At 38.8% G+C, this 25,040-nt stretch overlaps 2 protein-coding genes across 6 annotated transcripts in view; both read right to left on the bottom strand.

Moving 5' to 3' along the window:
* Positions 1–5,330, bottom strand: part of tpm2 (tropomyosin 2 (beta)) — a 57,566-nt gene extending 52,236 nt beyond the window's left edge. For 2 of the 3 annotated variants that reach the window (XM_088912119.1, XM_088912120.1), the window contains exon 1: positions 5,065–5,329. In XM_088912119.1, the coding sequence (XP_088768245.1) occupies positions 5,065–5,178 (114 nt within the window). In that variant the 5' untranslated portion in view covers positions 5,179–5,329. Of the gene's footprint in view, positions 1–5,064 lie in introns of all 3 variants that reach the window. The other variant, XM_088912118.1, reaches the window with a different exon arrangement.
* A 1,249-nt stretch (positions 5,331–6,579) lies between these two features.
* tln1 (talin 1) overlaps positions 6,580–25,040 on the bottom strand; it is a 132,745-nt gene continuing 114,284 nt past the window's right edge. For 2 of the 3 annotated variants that reach the window (XM_088910239.1, XM_088910240.1), the window contains exons 48-58: positions 21,706–21,831; positions 21,143–21,259; positions 20,547–20,732; positions 19,181–19,288; positions 15,505–15,610; positions 14,893–15,017; positions 14,526–14,651; positions 13,832–13,894; positions 12,870–13,052; positions 9,159–9,284; positions 6,580–8,700 (exon numbers count right to left, since the gene is read on the bottom strand). In XM_088910239.1, the coding sequence (XP_088766365.1) occupies positions 8,566–8,700; positions 9,159–9,284; positions 12,870–13,052; positions 13,832–13,894; positions 14,526–14,651; positions 14,893–15,017; positions 15,505–15,610; positions 19,181–19,288; positions 20,547–20,732; positions 21,143–21,259; positions 21,706–21,831 (1,401 nt within the window). In that variant the 3' untranslated portion in view covers positions 6,580–8,565. The remainder of the gene's footprint in view (positions 8,701–9,158; positions 9,285–12,869; positions 13,053–13,831; positions 13,895–14,525; positions 14,652–14,892; positions 15,018–15,504; positions 15,611–19,180; positions 19,289–20,546; positions 20,733–21,142; positions 21,260–21,705; positions 21,832–25,040) is intronic. The other variant, XM_088910241.1, reaches the window with a different exon arrangement.

Here is a 25,040-nt window from a genome sequence, read left to right as displayed (position 1 = left end):
GTGCCCTCAACGGAACTACAGTTCCTTTGTGCTGTCCCCCGGATAAGCTTTTTGTACCGGACAACTTGCGTTCTGCTGTCCTGCAATGGGGGCATGACTCCCGGTTTGCAGGCCATCCCGGGTGCAGACGTACTCTGGACCTACTCACCAGGCATTTCTGGTGGCCTTCCATGCGATCAAATGCTGCAGAGTACGTCCGAGCTTGCCCGGTCTGTGCCAGGATCAAGACTCCGCGTGCTAAGAAGACCGGTCTCCTTCACCCCCTTCCGATCCCACACCGCCCTTGGTCCCACATAGCTGTTGACTTCATTACGGACCTTCCTAACAGTCAAGGTCATACGGTAATCTTGGTGATCTCCGATCGTTTTTCCAAGGCAGCCCATTTCGTCCCCCTCCCAGCATTGCCCACAGCCCAGAAAATGGCGTCACTGTTTGTGCAACAGGTCTTTAGGATGCATGGGTTGCCCGACGATGTGGTCTCAGACAGGGGACCTCAATTTGTCTCGGCCTTTTGGAAGGCGTTCTGCCAAGCTTTAGGGACCCATGTATCTCTGACTTCGGGTTATCATCCTGAGGCCAATGGTCAGGTGGAACGGACCAACCAAAGCCTCCTTACCTTTTTGAGAGCCTTCACCTCCAACTTGCAGGATGACTGGTCATCACTACTTCCCTGGGCAGAGTATGCCCATAATTCTCTTACCTCCTCCTCCACAGGTCTCTCTCCCTTCCTCTGTTCACTAGGTTATCAACCCACTCTCATCCCTGTCACCCCTCCAGACACGGCTGTGCCGTCGGTGCGTCAATGTATTTTCAAGCTGCGGAAGACCTGGAGAATGGTGAGGACAGCTCTCACCAAGTCAACCCAGCGCCAGGCCAAATTCGCAAACCGACACCGCAGACCAGCCCCCCGTTTTCAGAGAGGACAGTTTGTTTGGCTATCAACAAGGAACCTACCCCTACGACTGCCTTCCAAGAAGCTCGGGCCTATGTATATCGGCCCCTTCAGGATACTCTCCCGGATCACCCCAGTTACCTTCAATCTTGCACTTCCCCCCACCCTCAAAATCCACCCGTCTTTCCCTCCTGAAACCCTTCTACCGCTCACCTCTTGCGGCTCCCCAACATCGCCCGCCACCCCCGCATCGCATTCAGGGGTACCAGGCGTATACAGTCCACAAGATCCTCAACTCTAGATGGAAGCGCGGTACCCTTCAGTATCTGGTGACTGGGAGGGTTATGGCCCTGAAGAAAGATCTTGGGTTCCGGAGAAGGATATTTTCGACCCTACGCTAATCAGAGACTTCCACAGGGACTATCCCAATCGGCCGTCTCGGGCGTCGGGCGCCGCCCGTGAACTGGGGGGGTACTGTCACGACCGCCAGCCAGTCAAGACCAACTCTTAAGCGATCTAATCAGCACCAGCAGCGGGTGATTATTAACAAACGCCGCCGCATGAGTTAAACCACCTGCACACACTCCACCATGCGGTACGCAGTGCTATTTATACCATCTTAACCTGCTTCCTGCTGCTCGGTATTGAGTCTACTCCTTGAGAGCTCTACCTGGCGTTTTTCCCGTACCTCGTTTATTCTGGATATTGGACTCCCCTTCTGCCTTTTCGACTTTGGACCTCGCCTCTCGCCTCGGACTGTTTGCCACCGGTGTTCTCCCTAGATTACGATTTACTTTATGCCTTTTGACCACGACCTTACCTCTCGTTTTGGATTGTTCGCCTGCCTCATCTACTACCCGTGTCTGCGTCTGCACAGGATCCTTGTATCTTCCCACCAGGGATTCCTAACAACAACCTCGTCACTGCTTTCAAATAAAATTTTCTGAAAACTTTTAAAGATGCTAAGATTTTAATCATGTTATTTTATGTGTATATTACTCTACATATTGGTGTATCAGAAAAAGATTTATTGAACCAAATGCTGCCAAGATCTAGTATTGATTTTTTCACCAATTTCTGCATTTGTATTTGTATTTTAATTTTCAACAGTTCAGCCCATTTTATATCAAACATGATGAGCTGACATTTCATTAAAGCATTCAGAGTTCCACATTCATCACATCATCATCATAGTAATAATTTATCGCTTTTATACAATGCTTCATCGTAAAGATCTTCACATATAGTGCCCATCTGGGTGACATGTGACAGCCATTACACAACAGTAGCCCCACAACAGAGCTGATCAGATCTACCTTGCTTTACCAGCTCTTCTGCTTTACCAGTTGAATGAAAAGGTAACCATTTGCACTCATTATTCTGTTGGGAGATTCATTTTTCTGCTGTACCTGACACTAAAATCTCAATAAATGCATTTATTCATCAAGATTGAAAATAAGGATATCCTGTTCACATGAAGTGACTCAATAGTTTATCTTAATATTATTTTAAGGATATATTGCAAGGGATTAATCCTTTAATCAGAGATCTTTTAATCTGAGATCTGCTGATACAGATCTTCTTACTCTGACACAGACAATGTGTAATTGAGTCTCATGATTCCACAGATATGGACATTACTCTTCAAGTTCATTAAGCTCTCCAAAAAATCGTCAATGCCAGGGGCAAGATAGAGTAGTGTCTTTGATAACAACACTCCTGTTGTAACCTTAAACAAGTCCACTCAGCTTTATACATGGGGACCAGCGTTGCTGGGAGTAATCCCTGTGGTAGATTCTCATGATCTCAGTATGACCACTACAGAAACCAGGAGTGTGCAGTAGTATGGACTTTGCTTTAGTTTTACTCTTGTTTTTATTAAATCAATTTGCTGTGCTACAAGCTGCATTGGTGGAACAGAGGGTGTCACTCTTCTCTCTGGACTAGAATTTACAAGCCAGTGCCAAGTGGTATGGTGGCCAATAAGGACACTGTGCTGTCAGAAGTGCTATGCTTCAGATGAGATGTTTCACTGAGGTCTTAACAACTGTGTAATTAAAGATGACCTGGCTCTGTTCATCAGAATAGTGGTTAACTCTCATGTCTTTGGGCTTGCACAATCTGGCCTACTTAAGCTTCCCCCTTTTCAGTCGAATTGATCTGTTGTGTAGCGGGGCTGCTGATGCAAAATGGCTGCACCGACAGGTGGCACACTTCAGTGGTGGAAAAACAGTCTTATGTAAATGCAAAACAATTATATGTTCACATTAATATAAATGACTGCTTGTAATTCAGCAGCCTTAACCATGAGTGTAATGGAACAGGAACTGTGTATTCACAAGACAGAAGCTACTTTCTGGATGCTGAAAGGCTTAAGGTGATCAGAAAGACTTTGACAGAATGTATTTTTTCAGTCCTTTTTCTGCACTGTAGTTAGATTCAATAACTCTTTGTATTTTCTATGGTAATTAGATTGACAGAAGGAGCAAGTCTCACACTATTTTGATGTAATTATTATATTCACACATTCATTTACTGGCAAAAGCCAGGCTGTAAGTTTCTCTCATGCCAACAAGCTATTGCAATGCCTCTTAATATGTGAAAGATGCTACCAGATTATGACCAAACAAAAAGTATATTGTAACGCTTACGGCCGACAGGTACTGTGTAAGAGCCGGCTTACCAGAGCAGGTGACGTCACCGCCCTACCCAGTAATAGCAGGACCACAGCCCCTGGGCTGTGAAGAGATCTTTCTTTAGCTCACCGGGCTGGGTACCTGCTGAGTGACGCGGGAGTCCCGGGTTCGAGCCCCCAGCGGTGGGGGGCCGACCTAATGCGGCAAGGGCGCCCGCCTGAGTTACAATATGTACATTTATATCCATTCATAATAGAAAGAAATTAAAGATTGATCTCTTGGTGTGGCTACATTGAGCACATGACATTGAGTCGATAGGATGACTAACATAAGGGTAATGAGGTGTCAAAAGGCTGTATGATTTAACATTTCCACTGGTGTTCAGATAATAAAACAATAAAAGCAATACACTTCACAGCCACTAGGGACTTAATCACCTTGAGCTACTTATAGTGTAACATTACCTACTGTATCATGGAATCAGTCCATAATGAATAGCAACTGTAACTTAGATGGTATTCTGAAATAGTTTTCCAGACAGTAATGGAGTAAAATCTAAATTTGATTCCATCAGTAATTGCAGATTTTCAGATGGCCAAGAACCCATCTATTGGTGGTGTGTTCACGATCTGTAGTGTCATCTGAAAAGACGTATAGGCATGTGTACATGACACTTCGTCTATGTCACTTGATGGAATTTAGCTTTCTATAAAAACCTCATTTATGGCTGCTGTCCTGCACTACAACACATGCTGTTATCTGTCACACGATAATTTACTCTATACAACACATTAAAAATAAAGTTTGCCGAACAGTTACATTTTTTAACAAAGATTACTGCCAGCCCTGGACAGCTGATGATAACTTGAAATACTGTAGATTTAAAGAAAAAACAAAAACAATTAAGGGTTAAGCTTTCAAATATGAGACAGACCAAGGAAATACGATAGGACGCATACTTTCACTGACATTTGTCAAAGTTAATGTACTTTTAATTTTATGAAATCGCGTTTTACGTAATCACCTAGATGGCCAATCTTTCTCGCATTCTATTTTATTATACCATATATGGATATAAATAGTAACCTAAACCCTTTATGAACAGCTGCCATAAAAGGTTATTTTTCTTCCACATTCTTATGCAGCATCAAAAACGTTGAGCATAACGTGTTATTTATTTTTGTGCATTTCAAAATCAATTTTTTAAAGTTTTCTCTTTCACAAGAGCTGGAGTTGAACGCATTATAATAGACGTTTTTTGTCCAGAAGCACTTTCAGTAAAAATATTCATCTTCTAAGATACTGTAAGTCAGCATATGCCTTTTAATATACAGAATATACAGTACATAGTACATTTAAGAATGCTTTCGTGACATTTTAAAAGGGCTGATACAGTTGGTGCATTTAAGGGGTGGAATTGGTCAATGCTAGTTTGAAGAAAGTCGGCAAATGAGAAACATTGACCTGCATTCCAAGTGTGCAGTCTGTTTTATATCTATCTTTCTCCTTGTAATAAAATATATTAGTAAATATTACCTGTTTGCACCTGTCCTCTGCCGCCTTTTTGTCCCCTTCGGCTTGTTCAGCCCTGTCAATAGCGTTTTCCTTATCAAGTTTCAGCATCTGCATTTTCTTCTTGATGGCATCCATGGTTGATTCTTTTTAGGGGTTTTTCTCCAATATCAGTTGAAAAGCAAAGCACTGGCAGAATCTCTCAGGAGCGAGGAGCAAGGCAGAGTCCTGAAATGACAAACCTCTGAGTTCGTGTGGAGTGATAAAAAGGAGCCTTTCTTGATTTGGTAATAAGGAAGCCTGGAATTCCCTTTAAAGTAACCCAAGACTTTTTTGGAAAGATCAGCTGAGTCGCTCCAAAGCCAGAGTGACGTCGTGCTCCTGTGATTTGTGCTCGTCTGAGAACTGGTTTATACCTTAGTGCAGGGATTTTGTCCATCTTTGGGAGGCTCCGATTTCTCTTAATGCTCATATCTCAATGGAATGAAAGTTTGTCCTAAATATATCACCGAAGTGAGAATGTTACAGTCACTTGATAATAGGTGGATCGTTTACATTTTTAAAAACATCTCCGTCATATTTGGACAAACTTTGACAAAAATAAATTAAAAACGTTATGAAGTATACACATTTCCTACCAATTTCCTACAGTAACACCTAGATTTTCCACCACCACTAGTGTCATATCTTCGGAGAGTTGCAATGATTTACAAGGTGTTCAATTTATTGCACCACAGTCTGCGTTGAATTTTACGACCGTTAAGCGTGGTCGAGTGTCACGAATAATACTAAGGTATAGACAGCAAATTGCACAATTGTCAAAAGACGAGTTTTAAAACCGAATTTTATGACTAAATATCCTATAAATACTATAAAGAGACATCGATTTGTGTGGTTGGTGTCTGCCGCAGTCTTCGTACTGTTAAGAACAGAACGAAGTGATATAAACTTTAAATGTCACTAAGGTGGTTGTTGTGGTGCCAAGTGCAATATAGCTGTCAACACATCTCATTAGATACACACACTAATCACCAGTTGTCACTCTGGGTACTGCTGAGAGGGAAACTGCCAGGCGCAGTGCAAGATGAGATACTGTAACACCGCAAGCGTAACACAGCGGCTTCAGACCGAATGTAGACAGACAGGAACGAAAAAGCTTCGGACGCAAGTCACAGTTTATTTAGTTCCCATCTCTGTCTTTCCAGTGCTGTTTTACAGATCAATTAAAACTTCCATAATTTAAGCAGGAAACACATGCACTCTTCAGATTTTGATCTGTACGTCATAGATAAAACATAGTTTCATAAATGCATGGCTGTTAATTTGTAATTTTTAACAGTACTACAATGCTCAAACTCTTAAAATCACTGGAAAAAGTCACTAACTTGTGTGTGTTCCATTTGAAAAAAAAATCCAAAACAGATGCAGCTCCATTATTTTCATATCAGGGAGATATCTAATTCAGATGAAATTCAACATTGAGGGCACAACACAGGCCTGTTGTTGAATTTCAATAAACAAAACAAAAATGACAAAACGTGGTGAAAACCAACTTTATTGAACATCAATACTTTCAAACACACACACAAAACTGTCCTTATAAATGTTAAAAAAGTTGGTATCCATTGTTAATAAGGCATATAGAGTATCAAAATAAGAAGGTGATGTGAACAACAAAAATTTCAAAGCGGCATTAAGCCAGAGGCTTACATCTCTCATGTTAACACCAGGCAACTTGTGATTAAACAAATAACTTTAATGATGACTGTTAATATTTTGCAAGACTGTTGTATGCTTCGCAAACAGATCCTTGCCAGCTGTGGACTCTGAACGTAAGCAACCTGCAAAAAAAATATCTTTGTGAAAGTAGCGGCTTTACGTGATTTTGTTAAGTTAAACATATAGGTAAGTGCACTTAAGGTTGGACAGAGTTAATAATTACATAGACAGACATTTTTTTAAATGCACATGGAGGCACAGTTTGACATTGATATGTTGAATAAACAGAAAATCACACTGAGGCCATGAGAATACATAAAAACAATCAGCAATACAATGGCACATGGTATCCAACAGGGTCAACTCTTTTTTGGCACTCATTCATTGAACCATTGCATAATTATTCATAATTATTCACTGCAGCACTGTTAAATTTGGCCAATGTGAAACAACATAAGTACAAGGTGCACACTACATTTCTACATCACAGAGGCATGTTCCACTTAACATAGCACCTGGCAGAACTTGTAGCTGAAAACCAATACTGATTTGGAACATTAAAAAGTCTAATATGGCCTAACCTAATGTGGTTTCATCACGATTCAAGCAGAGCAATGGAAACTTACATTTTAATAAAGGGTACACACAAAAAAGCCCAGTGTTGATACAAATATTATTTTTTAATTTTCTTATCATTCAGTACACAGACTGTAAAAGCAACCTTTTCAATGTTTATATATATTTAACTGGAAAATACATTCTCTCTTACAGGTCCAAAGTTGACAAAGGCAAGTACGTCCAAATCCAGACACCTTCAAAAATGCCAACGTACAGTTTATCTATATATAAATTTCATAGACGATACCATTTTCAATACATTTTCTAAAATGATATGTATGCTTACCTTGCTTAAATACATACTTTTATGAATTGTTTCAATGCTGTATTTTAATAATTGCACTTCTTGCCCGAGCTACGCCAAGTTGTATTAAATATTACTTAGCTAAGGTTAAAAAGAGATCACACCATATTCCATTAAGTTGTGTCTGCTTTGGAACTCTCTATATAATGACTGCAACACTACGAATTATGGCATGTGTAATCAATTTTTTGGGGGGGCATTTCACTGTTTCCACAACTTGTCCAAACTAGGTGTCGCGCTGCTTTTTTGTTTTGGTCCAGCAGGTGGAGCCACAGATATTAATCATGCAACCCCACCTTTTGGCAAGAATGCACTTCAGAATTAAGCCACGGGGAAAATGGAACCTAATAACATCTGTATTGTGCAGCCACTAAAGATGCAGAAATTTCAGTACGGTGAAATCTTCACAAGCAAACCTACGAGCGAAACATTAAAGTGAAAGAAACCGATGCCATAGAAAGAGCAGGTGAAAGCAAACAAGTTCTACTCGTCTTAAAGAGCTTATTACATTGGGCTAGCAAAGGAGCACTCATCTAAATGGAATTGCATACATTGTACATTATCAAAAGTGGCATGAATGCTTAACTTAAAAAAGGGTTGAAACCAACAAGAAGAAATAAAAATGATTTTCAAATAACTGTAAAAATAGAAATCTTTCATTTCATCTTTGACCTATTTGGATTCATCTGCCACCAAATCCCATTTCCCCCCCCCCCCCCCCACAAAATCCAAATGTAACAGGGATTTTTTAAACCTCTATTTAGATTACTTCTTGCTGGCCAGATGAAGTCCTGAATTTATCTGTTATCCCGAATCCCGTTTGTTAAAAAAAACATCTCTCTATATTCTGTATATCTCTGTAAACAAACAGATAGTCTTGCCCCTCATTGCTCCTGTCCATCCTCTCGCAGTTCGGAGGGCAAGAACTTGTACTGCTGCTGCCTGATCATGGCGAGCTTCTTTCGTGCCTCATCCAGCTCCCTCTCCTTCCTCAGCATCTCCTCCTGCGCCGCAATGATCTACAAATACAAAGACAGGCACACTCCCTGTAGGCTGTTCTCTAGGACATCTTGCCAGTGAAACAACGCCATCGTTTTAAACGTCGTTTTTGGTAACAAAGCATGGGATTGTGGAAAAAGAGAGTTTCTTCAAAACAGAAAGTAAAAATGAAAAAAAAAAAACAACAGGATCATGAAGACAAGCATTTCATTCTTTTGCCTTCACAGAACATTAGGGTAAACAGTATCAATAATACTGTTTTCTGGTTTACATGTTACTTTGTCTTCTTGACTTCTTTATCAGGTTTAAATGGTGACATACAAAGAAAGAATCCACTACATGAAACAGGTAGTGAGAGGTTCAAGTAAAGCTATAATTGTCTAAAGTACATGTGCTGGACAAATTTTTTACTCTAACAGAGCAAGTTGTAAAATTCATACAATACTAGTGTCAAATGCTTCCCGAGATTTGTACCTACCTGAGCAATACCACCAACCATCTTGCTCTTTACAACAACGGCCTCGTCGTCATGGGAATCAAATGCTGCTTTCTGTGCAGCCTTCACCAGGTTGTCTGAGGCTCTCTTCACAGCATTGCCAGCAGCCTGATTGAAAAATCACATGGTGAAAACATGCATGGCTTAAATTAACATTAAATACAATCCAGAAATCTTGAAGAAGCCTAGAGATCAAGACCAAAGGGGCATTCCTTGTCATGTGGGCTGTGCTGGCAAAGAACGTGCACTACACATATTAGTTGATCATTTTCTACACACATTCTGGTGTTATGGAATACAATGGTATGTGCTTTGATGGTTTATTGTATATATTGGATGATGTATTGCATGGAATACAATGGTACGTGCCTTGGTAGATTCCAGAGGCATAATCAGAAGCACAGATTTCCCAGGGCAAAACACTCTGCAACACACCAATATACATGTTCCAGTGCCATTCGAAATGCTAACAGCAATTAAAACCCATTCAATTGTCACGAGACCTAATGAATAGTCTTCCTTTCTCTGCATTAAGTGACTTTTCTACTGCAGCAGCAACAGTGCTTAAGGTTAATACTTAAAACCAACTTTTTACCTTCAATTCATTACTCAGCACAGACTCCTGTTAGGGGAATGTAGCACTGGGCCAAGTCATCCAGTCAACCATAACAAACTTTCCTTTGCACTTCTGCATTTCTTTAAATGGTAATGTTGGTTGTAGCAGAAAGCTGCTCAAGGAGATTCAAGTTAAAAAATACCAGCACAATTAATCTTGGTGACTCTGACAGAGTTTCAGTCCCTCGGTTCTTTTCACCATTTGTGGTTTTCCAGAGAGAAAAGCAATGCTCTTCAGAGGCAGAGCTAGACCAGCGAGTTACTGCTGCCAGTTACCGGGGCAGTTATCAGGGCAGGGTGAAGTACCAACACTTGCTCGACCCTGATATGCAAGAGTGCTGTATCACTTCCTACTGTTTTTTGTTACATCTGAAAAAGTGGCAAATGTTCATTTTATTGTGTCATTTGATATTTGAGAACAAAAACAAGATTGTAATGTACCTCTTGTATCTCTAAATAATGAAGGCCAAATGTACATTTTTCTTTTCAGAAAAGTCACATGATTTTACTGAGCAATGGATTTAAAAAACACTTAAATGCTTACATGTTTTACTTTGATATAATGGGGTGTGTGCTGAAATATGGACGTGATAAAATAGTTATGAAATAGAAGATATAAAAGCATATGAAATAAGAACTTTCATTCAAATCTGATTTCTCATGTAAGAAAACACTTGTTAAAAATGGAATTTGTCTTTGCAGCTACTGTATGCCTTTTTCTTTGGACTAGTTGTGATGATTTTTTTCCACGGTCCTCAGTGACAGCTTATGCTTGGAATTAAGATGTACATTCCGATTCCATTAATATGTTTAAAAACATTGCCATGTGATGATTTCTGGCTGCACCAGCTAGACAATGCATACAGTAGACATATTAGGGCATGTGCAGTGTAATGCTTCTCTAAAAACAACCTACAAGGTATGATTTCTCTGAGCTCTAGGCAGGTACCTCATGTTTCAGCAAATTATTGAACACACTGACAGAAAGGTGTCCTCAACTAAACAGATCTGTTTAACCCTCATGTGTCTGCCTCTCTTATCCAACTGGTGCTAGCATTTCAGCTTATTATACAGTTGCCTGTTTAGGATTTGGCTGTGCTCTGGCTCAGAAACCTATATATGTGCAAATCTGCAGATTAAAGGGGGACAAAATATTTCATCCATCAGATAAACTGTTTACATGGATAGAAATTAATGTCATCTAATTAAAAATTGGCCTCAAGTAATTTCATAATTTCACTTCCGTCTAAATTGCTGCTGGCCGATATAGTTCATGCAATTAATCTGTACCAGTTATCTGTAATTAAAGTTCAGGTTTAGGATTTCAAGGCACAGCTAGTCTCAACTTTTAAAATCCAAGTCCAGTGAAAAGATACTAATGCCAAATAAGCTCATATTAAACTACAGCAGCTGCAGGCTCTTGTATGGTGGTGATGCAGGCTCACACCTGATAGGCCAGGAGCATGGTCATGTGATGGTCTACCCATCAGGATGGACACTGTATGACTGGGTTCTTCTTTGAGCTAGACTAGATGCATCTGTGAGCCATTAATCTTACTGTAAAGCAGGTGGAAAATGTAAATCCTCTGCAGTGTGTAACAGGAAGAATGATTATGTAATGAAATCCTATACAAGACAACAGAAAAAAACTCACAAGGCTAATATCACAATGTGTCAAAGGGAAAATGTTGCTTGTAAAAGCAGTGCTCAAGAAAACCCATGGCCATATGGTAAAGGCATATGGTCTGTGTAACACATCTTGATAAATTGACTTTTGGAACTGAAAACAATAAGGTCCAGTTTCCAAAGGTTATAATTGAGTTTTGAACATAAATGAACTGGAGTGAACAATTTTGAAACCATAACAGAAGATGACAAAACTTCAATGCAGTATATTTTCTGCTTGTCATAAAGAAAAATTAATGGCCTTTGTCCATATCTGCAGATTCTTATCTCAAAGATCAGATTCATTGTAAGAAAATTGCTACAACGGATAAAAGGTCACCCGCTCTAAATATAGTGACTCGTTTAATCCTGACATGACAGCTGTACACATAGGGAAAGCACGATGTAAGACTAGAAACTTGGACACATGTTTCCATTTCTTTGAACACACTATTTATGGCTTCACACTCATTTTGGTTTATTGTGGATGATGATGCCAGCATAAAACAAAGAATAGCAAATTTTAAATTCCATATTTCTGGCTGTTAAAAGCAGAAAGTATTCCATTCAGTTGACTGATCACTGACATAATTTCCCCTGCTTAAAAAGTCGATGCCATCATTCAGTACAAATCCATCGAAGCACAGGACTAGGTGGAATTACACAGAAGCTTAACAAATGGTGCGTCACCTGAGGAGTTTAGCTTCTTGGTCATTACTGTCTTGTTTCGTCTTCCTAATAATTTTATTTTGTTATGTACTGTGATATAGTAAGAAAAACGTTTATCCTTGCCACAAGAATTAAAAATAAAAATGTGTTACAAAGGTTAGAAGGAGACTTAATGTTGAAAGGTTACAATAGGTTTTATGTACAAGCAATACTTTTAAAATATAGGGGGCCCTAATATCTATCTATTCCTTTAAGTGACCAGAAAGTGGTAATGTAGAGTGAAACAACGTACACAGAGAAATTTTTCCACATTGAAAACAATGGAAATATGTGGGGATAGGAGCCCTAAGAGCATAAACCTTATCTGCTTGATCAAAAGGAAGCTTTTTACTTATGAATCAAAGGATTAAAGTAGGGTTAGGACCATAAGTTAGGCTAAGTGTTTGTTTCACTTGTAGCTATCTAAATACTGCACATTATTGTATATGTAGATGTAACATTTTTACTCTAACCTATCACTCACATTTATCTTGACTTAACATATCATTATTTTAAGTGACATTTTAAATAAACCTGTCTTAACCTAACACTTCTTTATATAGTCTTACCTTTGAGAAGTGGATAAATTGTGCTTGATTCTTAATGCTGCTGTGCTTTGTCTTACATTCAGCACATTCACTATTACCTGCAGTATACTTGGAACTTATGGACTAAAACAAGACTAAAAGAAAACTTAATCCTCACCTGAAGTCTTTTCATGGTCTGAGAGTCCTGGTCAGCCTTGACTTTACACGCCACCAGCAGCTGGGCAGTGGATGCTGCCACTTGTTTGGCCGAAGAGATAAGTTTCTCCTCGCTGGCATGGCCCTGGACAGCAGAGTTAGCTGCTTCACAGAGGTTGTTGGTAGCTGCGGCAACCATTCGGGCCTGGACAAAAGAATTTATCCAGTCAGTGTTTGATAGAAATTACAACTCTACTAAAAAATAACACATTATAATAATTGCATTGATAAACAGTAAATGCCAGAATTTAGGAAAAGTTGTATACTTAAAGGGAAATTACTTTAGGGGCTGAGCCTAATAGATGTTTTGTAAGTACAGATATCTTTTAGTTTATTTACAATGTGACAGATAACAGAAGAATAAACATATATAGAACATCTGTGATGCTCTGTTGCTGTCAAGGAATAAGGTATGCAATGTTTTTCTTAAGTACAACATAGGCAAAACCATTAAAAAATACCTTAATGGCTAATTTGAAAAAATCATGACTCATTTTTCAGATGTTTCATTAAGTAAAGATCTTCTGTTTTGTACCCATATTACTGTAAGAGTTATGCACACTGTAACAAAACCATAGGGCACATAGTATGATCGGTGTCAGACATCCATTACAAAATACACAGTGGGCATTCAGGATTGAGTTTCTGAGCTTCTGTATTACTGCAACCAGAGTTACAAGGGTATGACAACATTGCAGGTTCGGTTATTTAAGGAGTGTCAGGTTTAATCCTGTGCTTTAAAGGCTTTAAAGGCTTTAGAGGTGGCTCTTCAAAACCCCTTTAAGCTCACTAAAAAAAGTAAGCATCAGTCATTCAACTGGCAGTGTATAGGATTCTGGTACAACAAATGAAAATTCTGGTTCAAAAATAAAACAAACCAACACCACAGTGTAGTTATTGCTGTCAGCATTACGAGAGACTCACAGCAGAAATGAGACCCTGAGACCACTGCCCATCATCCACTGCATTGGCTGGTATGGCGCCAACCTAAAAAGGAGAGAGTGCAACAGTTCAAATCAAGCAGAAACAAGATAGCATATAGACTGGCCCTGTTCGTGATACAAGCAATACTTTTCAAACATAGTCTCCTTGTTAAAAATTTGGAATCTCCCATAATTTTTCATTATCTACTCACCCAATTTCAAAATCACTGAATGTTTTGCGATTTGGTTTTCTGACAATGGCTCCCATCCCACTTCAGAGAGACACAGAGATGGGCATGTTCCTCTTAAATGCCCACCCACAGAACTACAATTTGACGTGTGGCAAGTTCAATAGCGATGGGAGAGTTAGCGCCAACTGAAGGAGCTGCACATTTCCGGCTGACATCGTCTGGTGAGTCACAGGAGTCGTTGTCTGTAGGAAAGCCAAGACCGCTGTGGCCTAGTCATCCCCACACCTTGCTCTGGCAGGCCTCGTCTAATTGCTCACCATCGCTTGGAGAGTCCTGATCGGAGTTGGCTAGTAGAATGAGCCAGCTCACATGTTAGACTCAGCCTCGGCTCCGAGTGAGCGCCTTTATGGGTCGATCCACTTGGGAGCCCCTGCCACGGACGTCTCTACAGCTCGTGAGCAGATACGAAAGTCGGGGTTTCCGGCCCATGGCGCATGAGCTCACCTTGCCCTGTGCCACCAGCTCTCTCTGCGCAGCTGAGGCCGCTTTCACCAGTGCACTGGTCGCCGCGGCGATGGACTTGGCAGCTTCCAAGATCTGTTCCTCAAAGTTCAGGCTTTCATCCGCTTCCTGAAACACCAACAACAAAAAAAAAATACATTTTAGAACATGCAGCTCTGTATCATTACTTACAATGCTTTGCGGAGATGTGGAGATGAATGGACAAAGCAATTGGCAAACAGCAGCAACTTGTGGTGCACAGCGTAGTAACATGTATCCATTAATTTGCCCGCAGGACACCTGGCACACAGTGAGCACCTGAGAAGGGAATGAGTGACACTGTGGCTGGCGAGATGGGAACAGGTCTTACCTTAGGTTTGGCTCTGGGCTTAAGCTGCTCCAGCTTCTTGGCTGCAGCCTCAATTGCAGCTGCTGCTCCAAGCAACTCATTCTCAGCAATGACAGTGGGGTCCTCTGGATCAACCCATTCTGTTCCTGCAGGCCACAGACACAAGCCTCAGCTGTGAAGATCTGATTTAGCATCCCTAAATCACTAGGCTAATTTTCCAGTAGAAGAATACATACATAGAACAATTTCTATAAGTAATGCGACACAGAATCACTACACACACAAGAATGCTTTACAAGAGTAGAAACATTATCAAAAACACCAGCTTCTGACAATCCTTCTACTTGGGTGGTTCGACTGAAAAGACTTGATCAATCAGCATATGGTAAAACCTTAAATATAGTAATTACTGTTTAACCACCAATCAATTCATGACTGAAACAATTCCATGTAAACCACATGCTTTACAATCTAAGACTTCAGGTGCAAGAGTATAAAATATTACATAAAATGGAATAAAAGTAAATAAAAATAATACCGACAAGTCTACCATGAAAACACTTTAGATATAAATGGTAAAAAGAATATGATGTGATGATGCTCCCAGAAGACCCAGGGGGTTGGCTGGTTTACCTTTCATGGCTTCCGCTGCCTGAATGAGCTCTGTGACCGACCCGGCCACACGCTTGGAGTACCCTGCCAGCTGCTGCTTGAGGTCATGAGAGGGCTTCTGGATGATCTGAGGGAAAAGAGTACCAAGAACCTTCACCCTGCTGGAAAAACACCTTCCTATACATCATATCGTGTACATTGAGAAGTGCCAGCACCCCTTAAAATTAGCCTCAATTTCAGCTTAGAAAAATAAACCATCAAAATAAATGGCTGAGAATATATTTTACTTCAAAACATATTAAAAGTTGCCACACAGAGAGAGAACTAAACACAGCATTTAAATAAATACAAAAATAACAGTGAGGGCCTTAATGAGGTGGAAAACTGCTCCCTAAATGTGCATATAGTGCCCTTAGCTTGTCCTCTGGGTTTATCTGAGGGTTGACCAGATCAACAGGTGCAGAGAATCAGCTGTGCATTTCGAGTGTCCAGCCCTGTTATGTTAGCACATGTCAATTTCAAGTTCATTCAAATACCCTACTAAGAAAAGACGCATGCACATGATACAAAATGGAATCCCAAGAATGACTCTAGTTGGGCCAAAAAAAAACCCTCCCTTGAAGAACAAGATCTGTTGGAAGACTTCTCCTTCCAATATAGAAAATACTCAAAAGTGACATATCAGCCTTGAAGAAGTAAATAAATATCATCCAAAGTCAATACCAACATGCTTTTTGTAGTTCAGAGAAAACCAAAGCTTGGTTCAATCAAAAGCAGTGTTAATTGCGTTGCTAAGCCTTGGACTGCCATTACAAAAACACATCGTGAGGACACACAGACACCCACTGACCGTGCTGAGGGAGAAAGAATTAGACAAAGCTGTGGAAGGCATGATGGTACTGTACCTTTTAAAGTGGAATATGAAGAGTAATACATGTTTTAAAACGCGGACGGTTTAGACTGTTGCCTTTATTAAAATTAACATTCGCTTCTAAACATCTCAATCGCATAACCTCCAAAGCAAAATTTTAGCTTTAATGACTTCATCACAACACACTACCTTGTGTAATGGCACGAATGGTATTTTTAATTCTAAAACTTGGCTACCAATTTGTCTGTTTATCTATTGTGTCAATCCTGTTTTACTGCAGACTTTTTAAATTAGATTTTGGATGCGTCAATGATAATAAAATATGTTTAACCTAATCATTATTTGCAGCATATCAATGAAGGCTAAAAAACATCAGCCAAAAAAACATCAGAATGCCTTGTTACAAGTGAATTATGCCCTGACAATAAAATAAATAAAACATTTCCCCCATTTTAAGAAAACTTCTAAATGTGAATTGCTTACTCAGTGCCGAGTTATGCACATAGTGATGACTTGTGCTGTCTGTGCATCTGAATTAGATGGAAATGTCTGGTGCATCACACAGATACAAAGCATTTCACAGACAAAAATATAATATATAAGAGTAATACATGTTTTTTTTGTAACTCCAGTCTGTCAAAAGCTGTTCATCCAGGTCTAAGTCAGGAGTGTTTTTATCAAATCAAGCTAAGAAAAAAAAAAGAGTGAACAATTGGCGTTTCTCTGACAAGCTCCTTTTAAAGCACGTGAATCGTGAAAGAACAACTTTTATCTCATTTGTTACCTGACATATCACAAATTACAGTACATGGTTTCTGAATGAAGATTTTTTAAATGGGAAAAAAGCAGCATGAGAATTTACAGGTATAAAGGGTACTCTAAACATCCAGGTTTTTAAGCTTTCATGCATGACTAAAATTGGAAGGCAGTTCTAATTTAAGGCACTTACTAGAAAAAGCTGAAGACCTACAACTAGAAAGATGCAATGAAGGAAACTTGGCTATTATACAACAGTACTACAACCCAGGAGATATGCAGAACAGGTGTGAGGGTAAACACTGCAAGTACACGCGTTCGTGCAGTTCACTCAGGTAGACGGCATAGCTGTTCTTCCTACTCACCGGCTATCACATCGAAAGTGAGATGATTACAAGAAAACAAGAAATACACCACAAATAAATCAGAATGAAAATAGTGAAAATGACAACGACCATGCATATTATAACACTTAAGGAATACAGTAGAGAAACTGACATTTGACTAAATGAAAGTGAAGATGTGTGATGATAGCCATATTACAACATTGTGTGAATTACTCTGACACACCTCACAAGGAATATTGAAACACAAAAAGAACTCAAATGTTTATAATCACCTTACATCTCATTTTAGTCTTATAAATGCAAAAAAAGAATATGAATAACATAAATTAACTGGAAGCACAGATAATTGTGAGGACAAACGTACAGCAAGGTTCTATGAAAGCAAAGTGAAAGAAGGAACAAATGAGAATAAAATTGTTTTTTAAAAAAGCTGAAATTCATTATTAAGCAATTTTCCTTCAAAAACTATTTATTTTGTTCACACATTTGCAAAGACTGTCTGCAATTATAAATAGTTTTGTAGTTCTAAGTCATTTGCAAGCAAATTAATACTACACATTCTCTTAACATGTACAGGAGATCACTTGATCTTGCTTGTTTGGTTACAAGTAGTTTACTTCAGAATTCCACTCAGTTGTAAATGTTTAATACATTTTCAAGTCTCTTTTTACACTGATATAGGTTTATATGCATGGTTTCCCAAGTCTGAATAACAACTGGACAAATAAAGCCATAATGAGGATTGTATGGGATTAACCTAAGCATTCCCGAAAACCACTTTGATAAGATTTACAGTTCTGTTACTAAGAAGCAGGTGCCACCAGGAAAAGAAAGGGAGAAAGAGATTAATTAGTACACCTGTTTCTGAAAGTACTCAACACATTTTAATTTATGAGAAAGGCTTTTCCCTCTCTGGCACCAGATAACCATTTTTAATGCATTTAATTTATTCTGGATTTTGTTCATATGTTTCTTGTCTAAAAGCATTGATTGCTAAAACCGACTCCTTGACTTAGCAATTATTACAAATATTTACATCACATTCATGTACCTCCTAATACCTCTAAATAAGAAGTATACATATCTTATTCCTATTTTTTGGTAATACAGAAAGAAATGTTTTTAAAACATTTGCAGGCCTTCTTTTTATATTAACTAAATGTAACCCACTTTATTTGACCATATAGCAGATACTTTTCAGCTTGCAAGCATATTATAAAGATGGCTGTCATACTAAAAGTTTTATGAACCCCTAAAAATGATGTCACTGATCTCTTGCTGCCAAATCATAATCATCATAAACTTTATTTCAGTCCTATAACCCGAGACTAATGCAATGTGAACTGTGCAGTCTGAAAAGTCAATCAAAACCTTCAATGTTTACAATTAAGTCAATTACTTGTGCCGTCATTGACACTCAATAAATACTGGTCTTGAGAAATTAGTCAGCAATTTTTCAAGAATACAAAACTATAGTTTTACTATGAATACAGCAATTATACCTTTAATAAATAAAAAAACAAACTAACATCTTTTAACATGTCAATGTCGGGAAGGGGAAATGTTGATATTGTGCATTTCAGAGTATCCTGTAAGCCATTTCTTCTGGTACGCTATGGACTTGAGTGCTGCACTGAAATGTAAAATGAAACCCCTGTGTGACCGAACACTAATCCTGAACACGCTATTAGTGAGGGTATCAAGCTGTCAGAAGAGTACTCACCACCAGAACATGCTCCAGCAGGCCCAGGTATCCAGTTGCACACTCTTTGCCATATCGAAGAGCTCTTGTCTGCACATCTTTACTTACTTCAGGGTGATATGCTGCTTGCTGCATTAAAATAATATAAGAGGATAGTAAAGAATTTTTCAGCTCTATTTATCTACATAAATCATATGCAGACAATATCTAGTAAGCTGGTTCCCATTGCTATGCCCAACCCCTCTGCTAGTGCAAGGTCACAGTTTTTCTAAAGTCACTTCAAAAATGGTCAAAGCACAATTTCTAGTTCAGAACCAATTCTTATAATCAATTCTTATAAACAGCCTGGGAGCATGTGAAATAAAAAATTCTACCTTACATCATACACAATTCTATTAAAAACACTTTTACCATTTTGTGTATAGTATTGTAGATATTGGTAGAAAAATTGTTTACTGATGTAGATCTGAAAAGAAAAGCTTCGGCTTTAACAGTTTTAAACAAATCATCATAACAACCAAAATAAGCAGCAATGAGGACACATCTAGAGGTACTTTTAATTTTACTTGAGATGATTTGTCAAAAAATAGCCACTCATGCTATTGCTCAGTGGTGAGCAAATAAGAGAGGCAGATGAGGCTGATGACGTATTTAGCACTGTCAAAAGCTCTCAGATTTTTTTCATTATGAAGCTGGGAAAATGCAGTTTCCAAAAGAATATATATACAAGAGATTAATAAATGGGCACAAAACTGTATCAGATGGAACGTTGCCTGAGTAAAACTTTTTGGCTTTACTGAACCCGCCATCTTCACTGGTGCGGTGAAATAAATCTAAATGATTCTACGACCTTTCGAATGAAGGAAGAACTACATGCTTAACTGGGGGGTGTAAAACAAACCTGCCTGACCCAACTTTTTCCAGCTCACCATGGCTAAAACTGGCAAAGACACAAGGTAGCCAAGACCCGAGTTCTTGCACACTTTTTCTCAAGGCTCCTGTGTGAAAATGGATATGGACCGCCAGGTTTTTATGGGTTACTGGGAATTTACCCTATCGTACTCGGTGATCAGTTTGTTTCAGACATTAACTTGATACTTTCATGCTCTTTTTCCAAATGTGTTTGTGTACACTGACACCTGACATGTCAAAAAGCAGACACCAAAACTCCCTCATTGAGAATCTGTGCATCCTCAGAAAGCATGCCATTAATTCACTACATACAGTACTGGAAGTAAACAATGATAAAAAGGACGTGTAGCTAAGTCAAATAAAAATAGAGATATTAAATCAAGTTACTGTACTTAACTTAGTTCAAATGTTTTCAGGTATTTAACAAACATGAATAACATAGTGAAAACATAATGGGTTTGGATTTTTTCCTCACCTTACAAGAGTGCAACATATCGGCTATGGCCCTACGGCTCAAGTTAGCCGTAGCAATGATGTCTTCTTGACGACACGAGTTCCCAGCAGCCACTGCTTTTGCGGTTGCCATAGTGATGCCTTTTGTCATGCGGATGAATTCCTCTGGTGTTGCTGTCTTGGGAGGAGGTTCTGGGCTTTTGAATACCTTCAAGCCAAAAAATAGAAGATAAGAGATCTCAGAACAATCAGATTTGTTCTGAATATACAATGCTATCGTTGTGACAGTGACATTTTCCAAACTAACCTCACCAATGTACAAATTAAGCATTACTAATGATTTCCAAAGACCTGCATGACTGGTTAAAAATGTATTTATTTAGAAATGTTATCATAATTTCAGCCCACAAAGTATAATTTAATTAAACGTAAGTATGCACATATGTTGTAGACCAAAATCAATTCTTTATTGCAATGAAAATAAAAGTAGGAACTGCTTGAAACATCTTGAAAAGTCACTTGAGGCAGAACAGGAATACAAGCCTGTAAGAAAGATTCCATATAAGGATATGCTGAGCAAATACCAATGGTCAAGTAGCAAAGCAATGCAATACTCACTGCCAGCTCCTGTTTAATGTGCTCAATGGTGGCCTCTAGGGCTCTGGTTCCTTTAGTAGCTTCATCTTCCACAGCCTTGACCGTCTTCAGGAGTGATGTCACATTGGTCACCATCACCTGGAAGAACAGGTATGCTTACTGAGCAACACTACAGCTGTTAGGACACCCGGGACGTATAGCACACTCGATACAGAATAAAATACTCTGAGAAAATCATTCTCATGTTGTTTGGCACTATTTACAGATCTAATACAAAATAATATCATACAAGGACTGGAAAGAGAAAGGTTCCAAATACTACTAAATAAAGAACAGTATCACAGTTTTTATACTGTACATTACTCTTGAATGCATTGGTCATGGTTTGTTTGTTTTTTTGGAAAATATTCATATACTACAGGTTTCTGATGTAAAGGAACAGTATTAGATTAATTCTTGTTTAAGTAACAGAACGTAGTTTTTAGATGAATGCAAGAAACCTGTTCATCAAGAGAGTAGGATGGACATAAAATAAAACTATTTAGAATGGGTGGGCTGAGGAGAAGTGAACATTAGCTGTGCACCTTGGCAGAATTCTTGAGCTGAAGCATGGCTGGGTCATCGTGTGGCTTCCCTGCTGCTGCCTTGGTGGCACTAATCAGGTCACCAAGAGCCTTTGCCACATCTTTCACTGCGTTGATCAGGACCACCTATTAGGAAAACAAAGGTGTGTAGTAAGGATGTGCAGTGCAACTGGGATACATTGCCACCTTGTGGTTAAAATAAGACATTACAGCACTAAACTGCACTAAGGTTCTCGACGAAGGCTACAATGTAATCTCACTGCTTTAGGCAAATTCACAAAACCAGAAAAAGGGTAAACACAAATATATTTATTTTAAAGTAAAAAGGGGGTCTGTCAAGATAATGATAAAAGGGTTAATTCACCCTGATATGGCCACAAAACTGTGCACTTAGAGCAGTGTGCTCTTTAAAATCACGTCTGTACCTTCCATAAAAAAGGAAACTTCCAGTAACTACAAAAAAGAGGATTTCATACAGGGCAGAAAAGGAATTCGGATTAAATTTAATGGTTTTTAGTCTCACGGATGTCTGGGAATGTTCTGAAACCAACTGGAAAACTTTGCTATTGTTAAACTGATACACTACTGGGAAAATGTATGGTTGTAAAAGGGGATCCAATTTAAAAAAGCCTCCATTGAGCAAATCAATTTTTTCCTATGCAGTACTATAATGTAACAGTTAAGAAAAGTCAAATTAAATTTATTCAATGATAAATGGAATACATTTTTGTGATAGCCAGAAGGAATCAAAAAAGATTCTAAACCCATATTGTATCTATCCAAGTTGATTAAATCTTTATACTGCTCAGGCATAACAAATATCAGAAAAACACAAGGAAGGTGCTTGCTGATGTCTCCCTTAACCAGTCACTATCAATTAAGTCTGCCTTTGAACAGCAAGTCACAGTGTTCAAACAAACACATCCTATCTGCAGACAGATTTGCCTTTATATTGTCATATTCAAAGCACACCAACAGTCCCACTGCAGTTGATCTTAACTTCTCAAACAAAAACGCTTTGAAAAAGAAAAGTTGTTAAGCATGAAACAGGCAGAAGCCAGCCACAAAACGCCAGGCAGTTCCAGATGGATTATTACACTCGAACAGGCAGCCAAAAGATGCAGACCTGGGCCCTGTGAGCTCTTGCGACTCTGACAAGTTAGTTTTCTGCATGGTAGTAAAAAGCTCTTTGCTTATAAGCAGCACATAAAGATGTGAAGTTTATTAGTTGTAAAACGTGAATCGAACACCTGCCCAAACATCAGAATGAACAAAGACCTCATTAAGACCACCCATATTTCTTGTATGGATGTTTTTTGAGTTCCAGAGTTCTGTCCCTTCGGCTTTGTCAAGATGTTGTTTTCTAACCTTGGCCTCCAAAGGATTTTGCGCAGTAAAAATACTTTTTTTTTTCCCGCAGTGACTAAAGAATATTTGGTTAATTGATGGTTTTGAGACCACAATTGGGTAGTGTGGCGTAGTTTTGATGACTATGATAATTCCTTACCTTTCAGTATCAACAAAAACCTGGACAGGAGCGATTCACTTTTATTCCTAAATATATTCTTTCTTCATCAGAAAATGTAAATCTAAATTGTATTAGTGTGTGTACCCTCTGGTATCCCACCCAGGGTGTATTCTCAGTACCCTCTGCTTCTGGGGTAGGCCCCTGCTGCTGTGACCCTCGCCAGGATAAAGGAACCTTCTGATAATGGATGGATGTGTTTCTGCTTACAGACAATATGGAGGTGTTACTCTGGGGCACTGTATAAGAATTGATTTCAGGTCATAAATGACTACAAGGATGAACAAAATATTCATGAAAAATAAAGTTTAAGAATATATCATAAATACAAATGCAATATAAAACAATATGCACGTTGGGGATTCAATAAAGGTTGCTTTACTCAAGGCCATTTTTATAGACCACTAGCCACTCAAGGAAAAAAGATTTTGACACCTGACTAGCCTATTTGGGACTTTTCTTAACACTTTATTTCTAGATGTATTAACTTGCTTGCATTTAGTACACATATTAAAACAAATAAATTATGAGTTTAAAACAAGGGAAGCATAGCGATTCAAAGCATTATTAATCTCCTGAAAATAAAGATCCAGACTGAAACAAAACAAATTGTAAACAGTCTAACTCAGGGCTGCTTTCTGACCAGTCTGCTGTGTTGGGTTTGAAATCTGCAGTGAGACTTTGCCTTTATGTAAGCTGGTTTCCATGAGGGTTATTTGATTAGTGCTGTACTCATTACTCATTTAAAGAGTGATACACAATTAACAAGACTTTTGTGACAGGGATTGGCAGGTGCTATCAAACCTGTTGTATGGGTGCAGTAAAAATGAAAACAAGCCAAGGTAAATGGTTAAACTAGAGAAAGGCAACAAAGCGTCTCATGTGATTTTAGGGAAAACAATAAAATGATTTTGAGATTTCAATGAAGTGCAGCTTACACTTTCCTCCCTACAATATTAAAACTATTTTTCATTTAAAGGGCAATCTTTGCTCAAATGAAAAAGAAAAAAAAAACAAGGAAACTTCCTTGAATTCCTCTTTTTTCTACAATCCATAAACCCATAAACAGGGCATTATTTCTGTCATGTTCACAACATCTTCTGTTGCATCTAACATTGAAGACAGTGTGGCAATGTTAGATCAATCAAGTGGCACAGGCAAAGCTAGACAATGTCTCCCACTGTTGGGGGAATGAGGGAAGTGTTAGGAATATAAGAGCTTAGATCATATCGTCCACATCTTGTTCACGCTCACACACGATTTACTGATGAGGTAAAGGGCAAAGTGTTCATTTTAGCGTCCCGAGAGTCTTTTTTCATCCCAATGTTTTTTTTATTTTACAGAAAATATCAAACCCAAACCAAAGACACACAGATGTTTTCAAATTTCCTAAAAACAAGGAAACAGATGGTTCAACCTCTCCACACACAAAAGGGTACCCACATCCTGACCGAAAGGAACCCCTGCAGCAGAATACAGTTCCTTTTTGACATATATAATAAAGAAAAACAGCGTGAGATTAAACAGAAAAGCAGGAGAAAAAAACATCTATAAACAGGAAACACATCACTCATTGGGAAACTGAGGGTCCTAATGGTGAGAAGAAATCTGGAGTGAGGAGTTTGAGTAATAGAATGAGTTTGTGTGGGTATAGGGCCAGAGAGAACTCTAGTACTGCTAAAGGAAACACTATACACTGATACACTGTAACTCCCTATACTGATTTTAACATTTTCCTTATAATTATTTCCTTGTTTATTGTCCAATTATTTCTGAAAATAGCTGGAATTGCAAAAACAGCACTAAGCAA

This window comes from Atractosteus spatula, chromosome 3 (genome assembly GCF_055471065.1).
Source record: "Atractosteus spatula isolate fAtrSpa1 chromosome 3, fAtrSpa1.hap1, whole genome shotgun sequence".
Taxonomy (NCBI): Eukaryota; Metazoa; Chordata; class Actinopteri; order Semionotiformes; family Lepisosteidae; genus Atractosteus; species Atractosteus spatula.
Note: the sequence above shows the minus strand (reverse complement) of the source record. Positions and strands in the feature narration are given on the sequence as shown.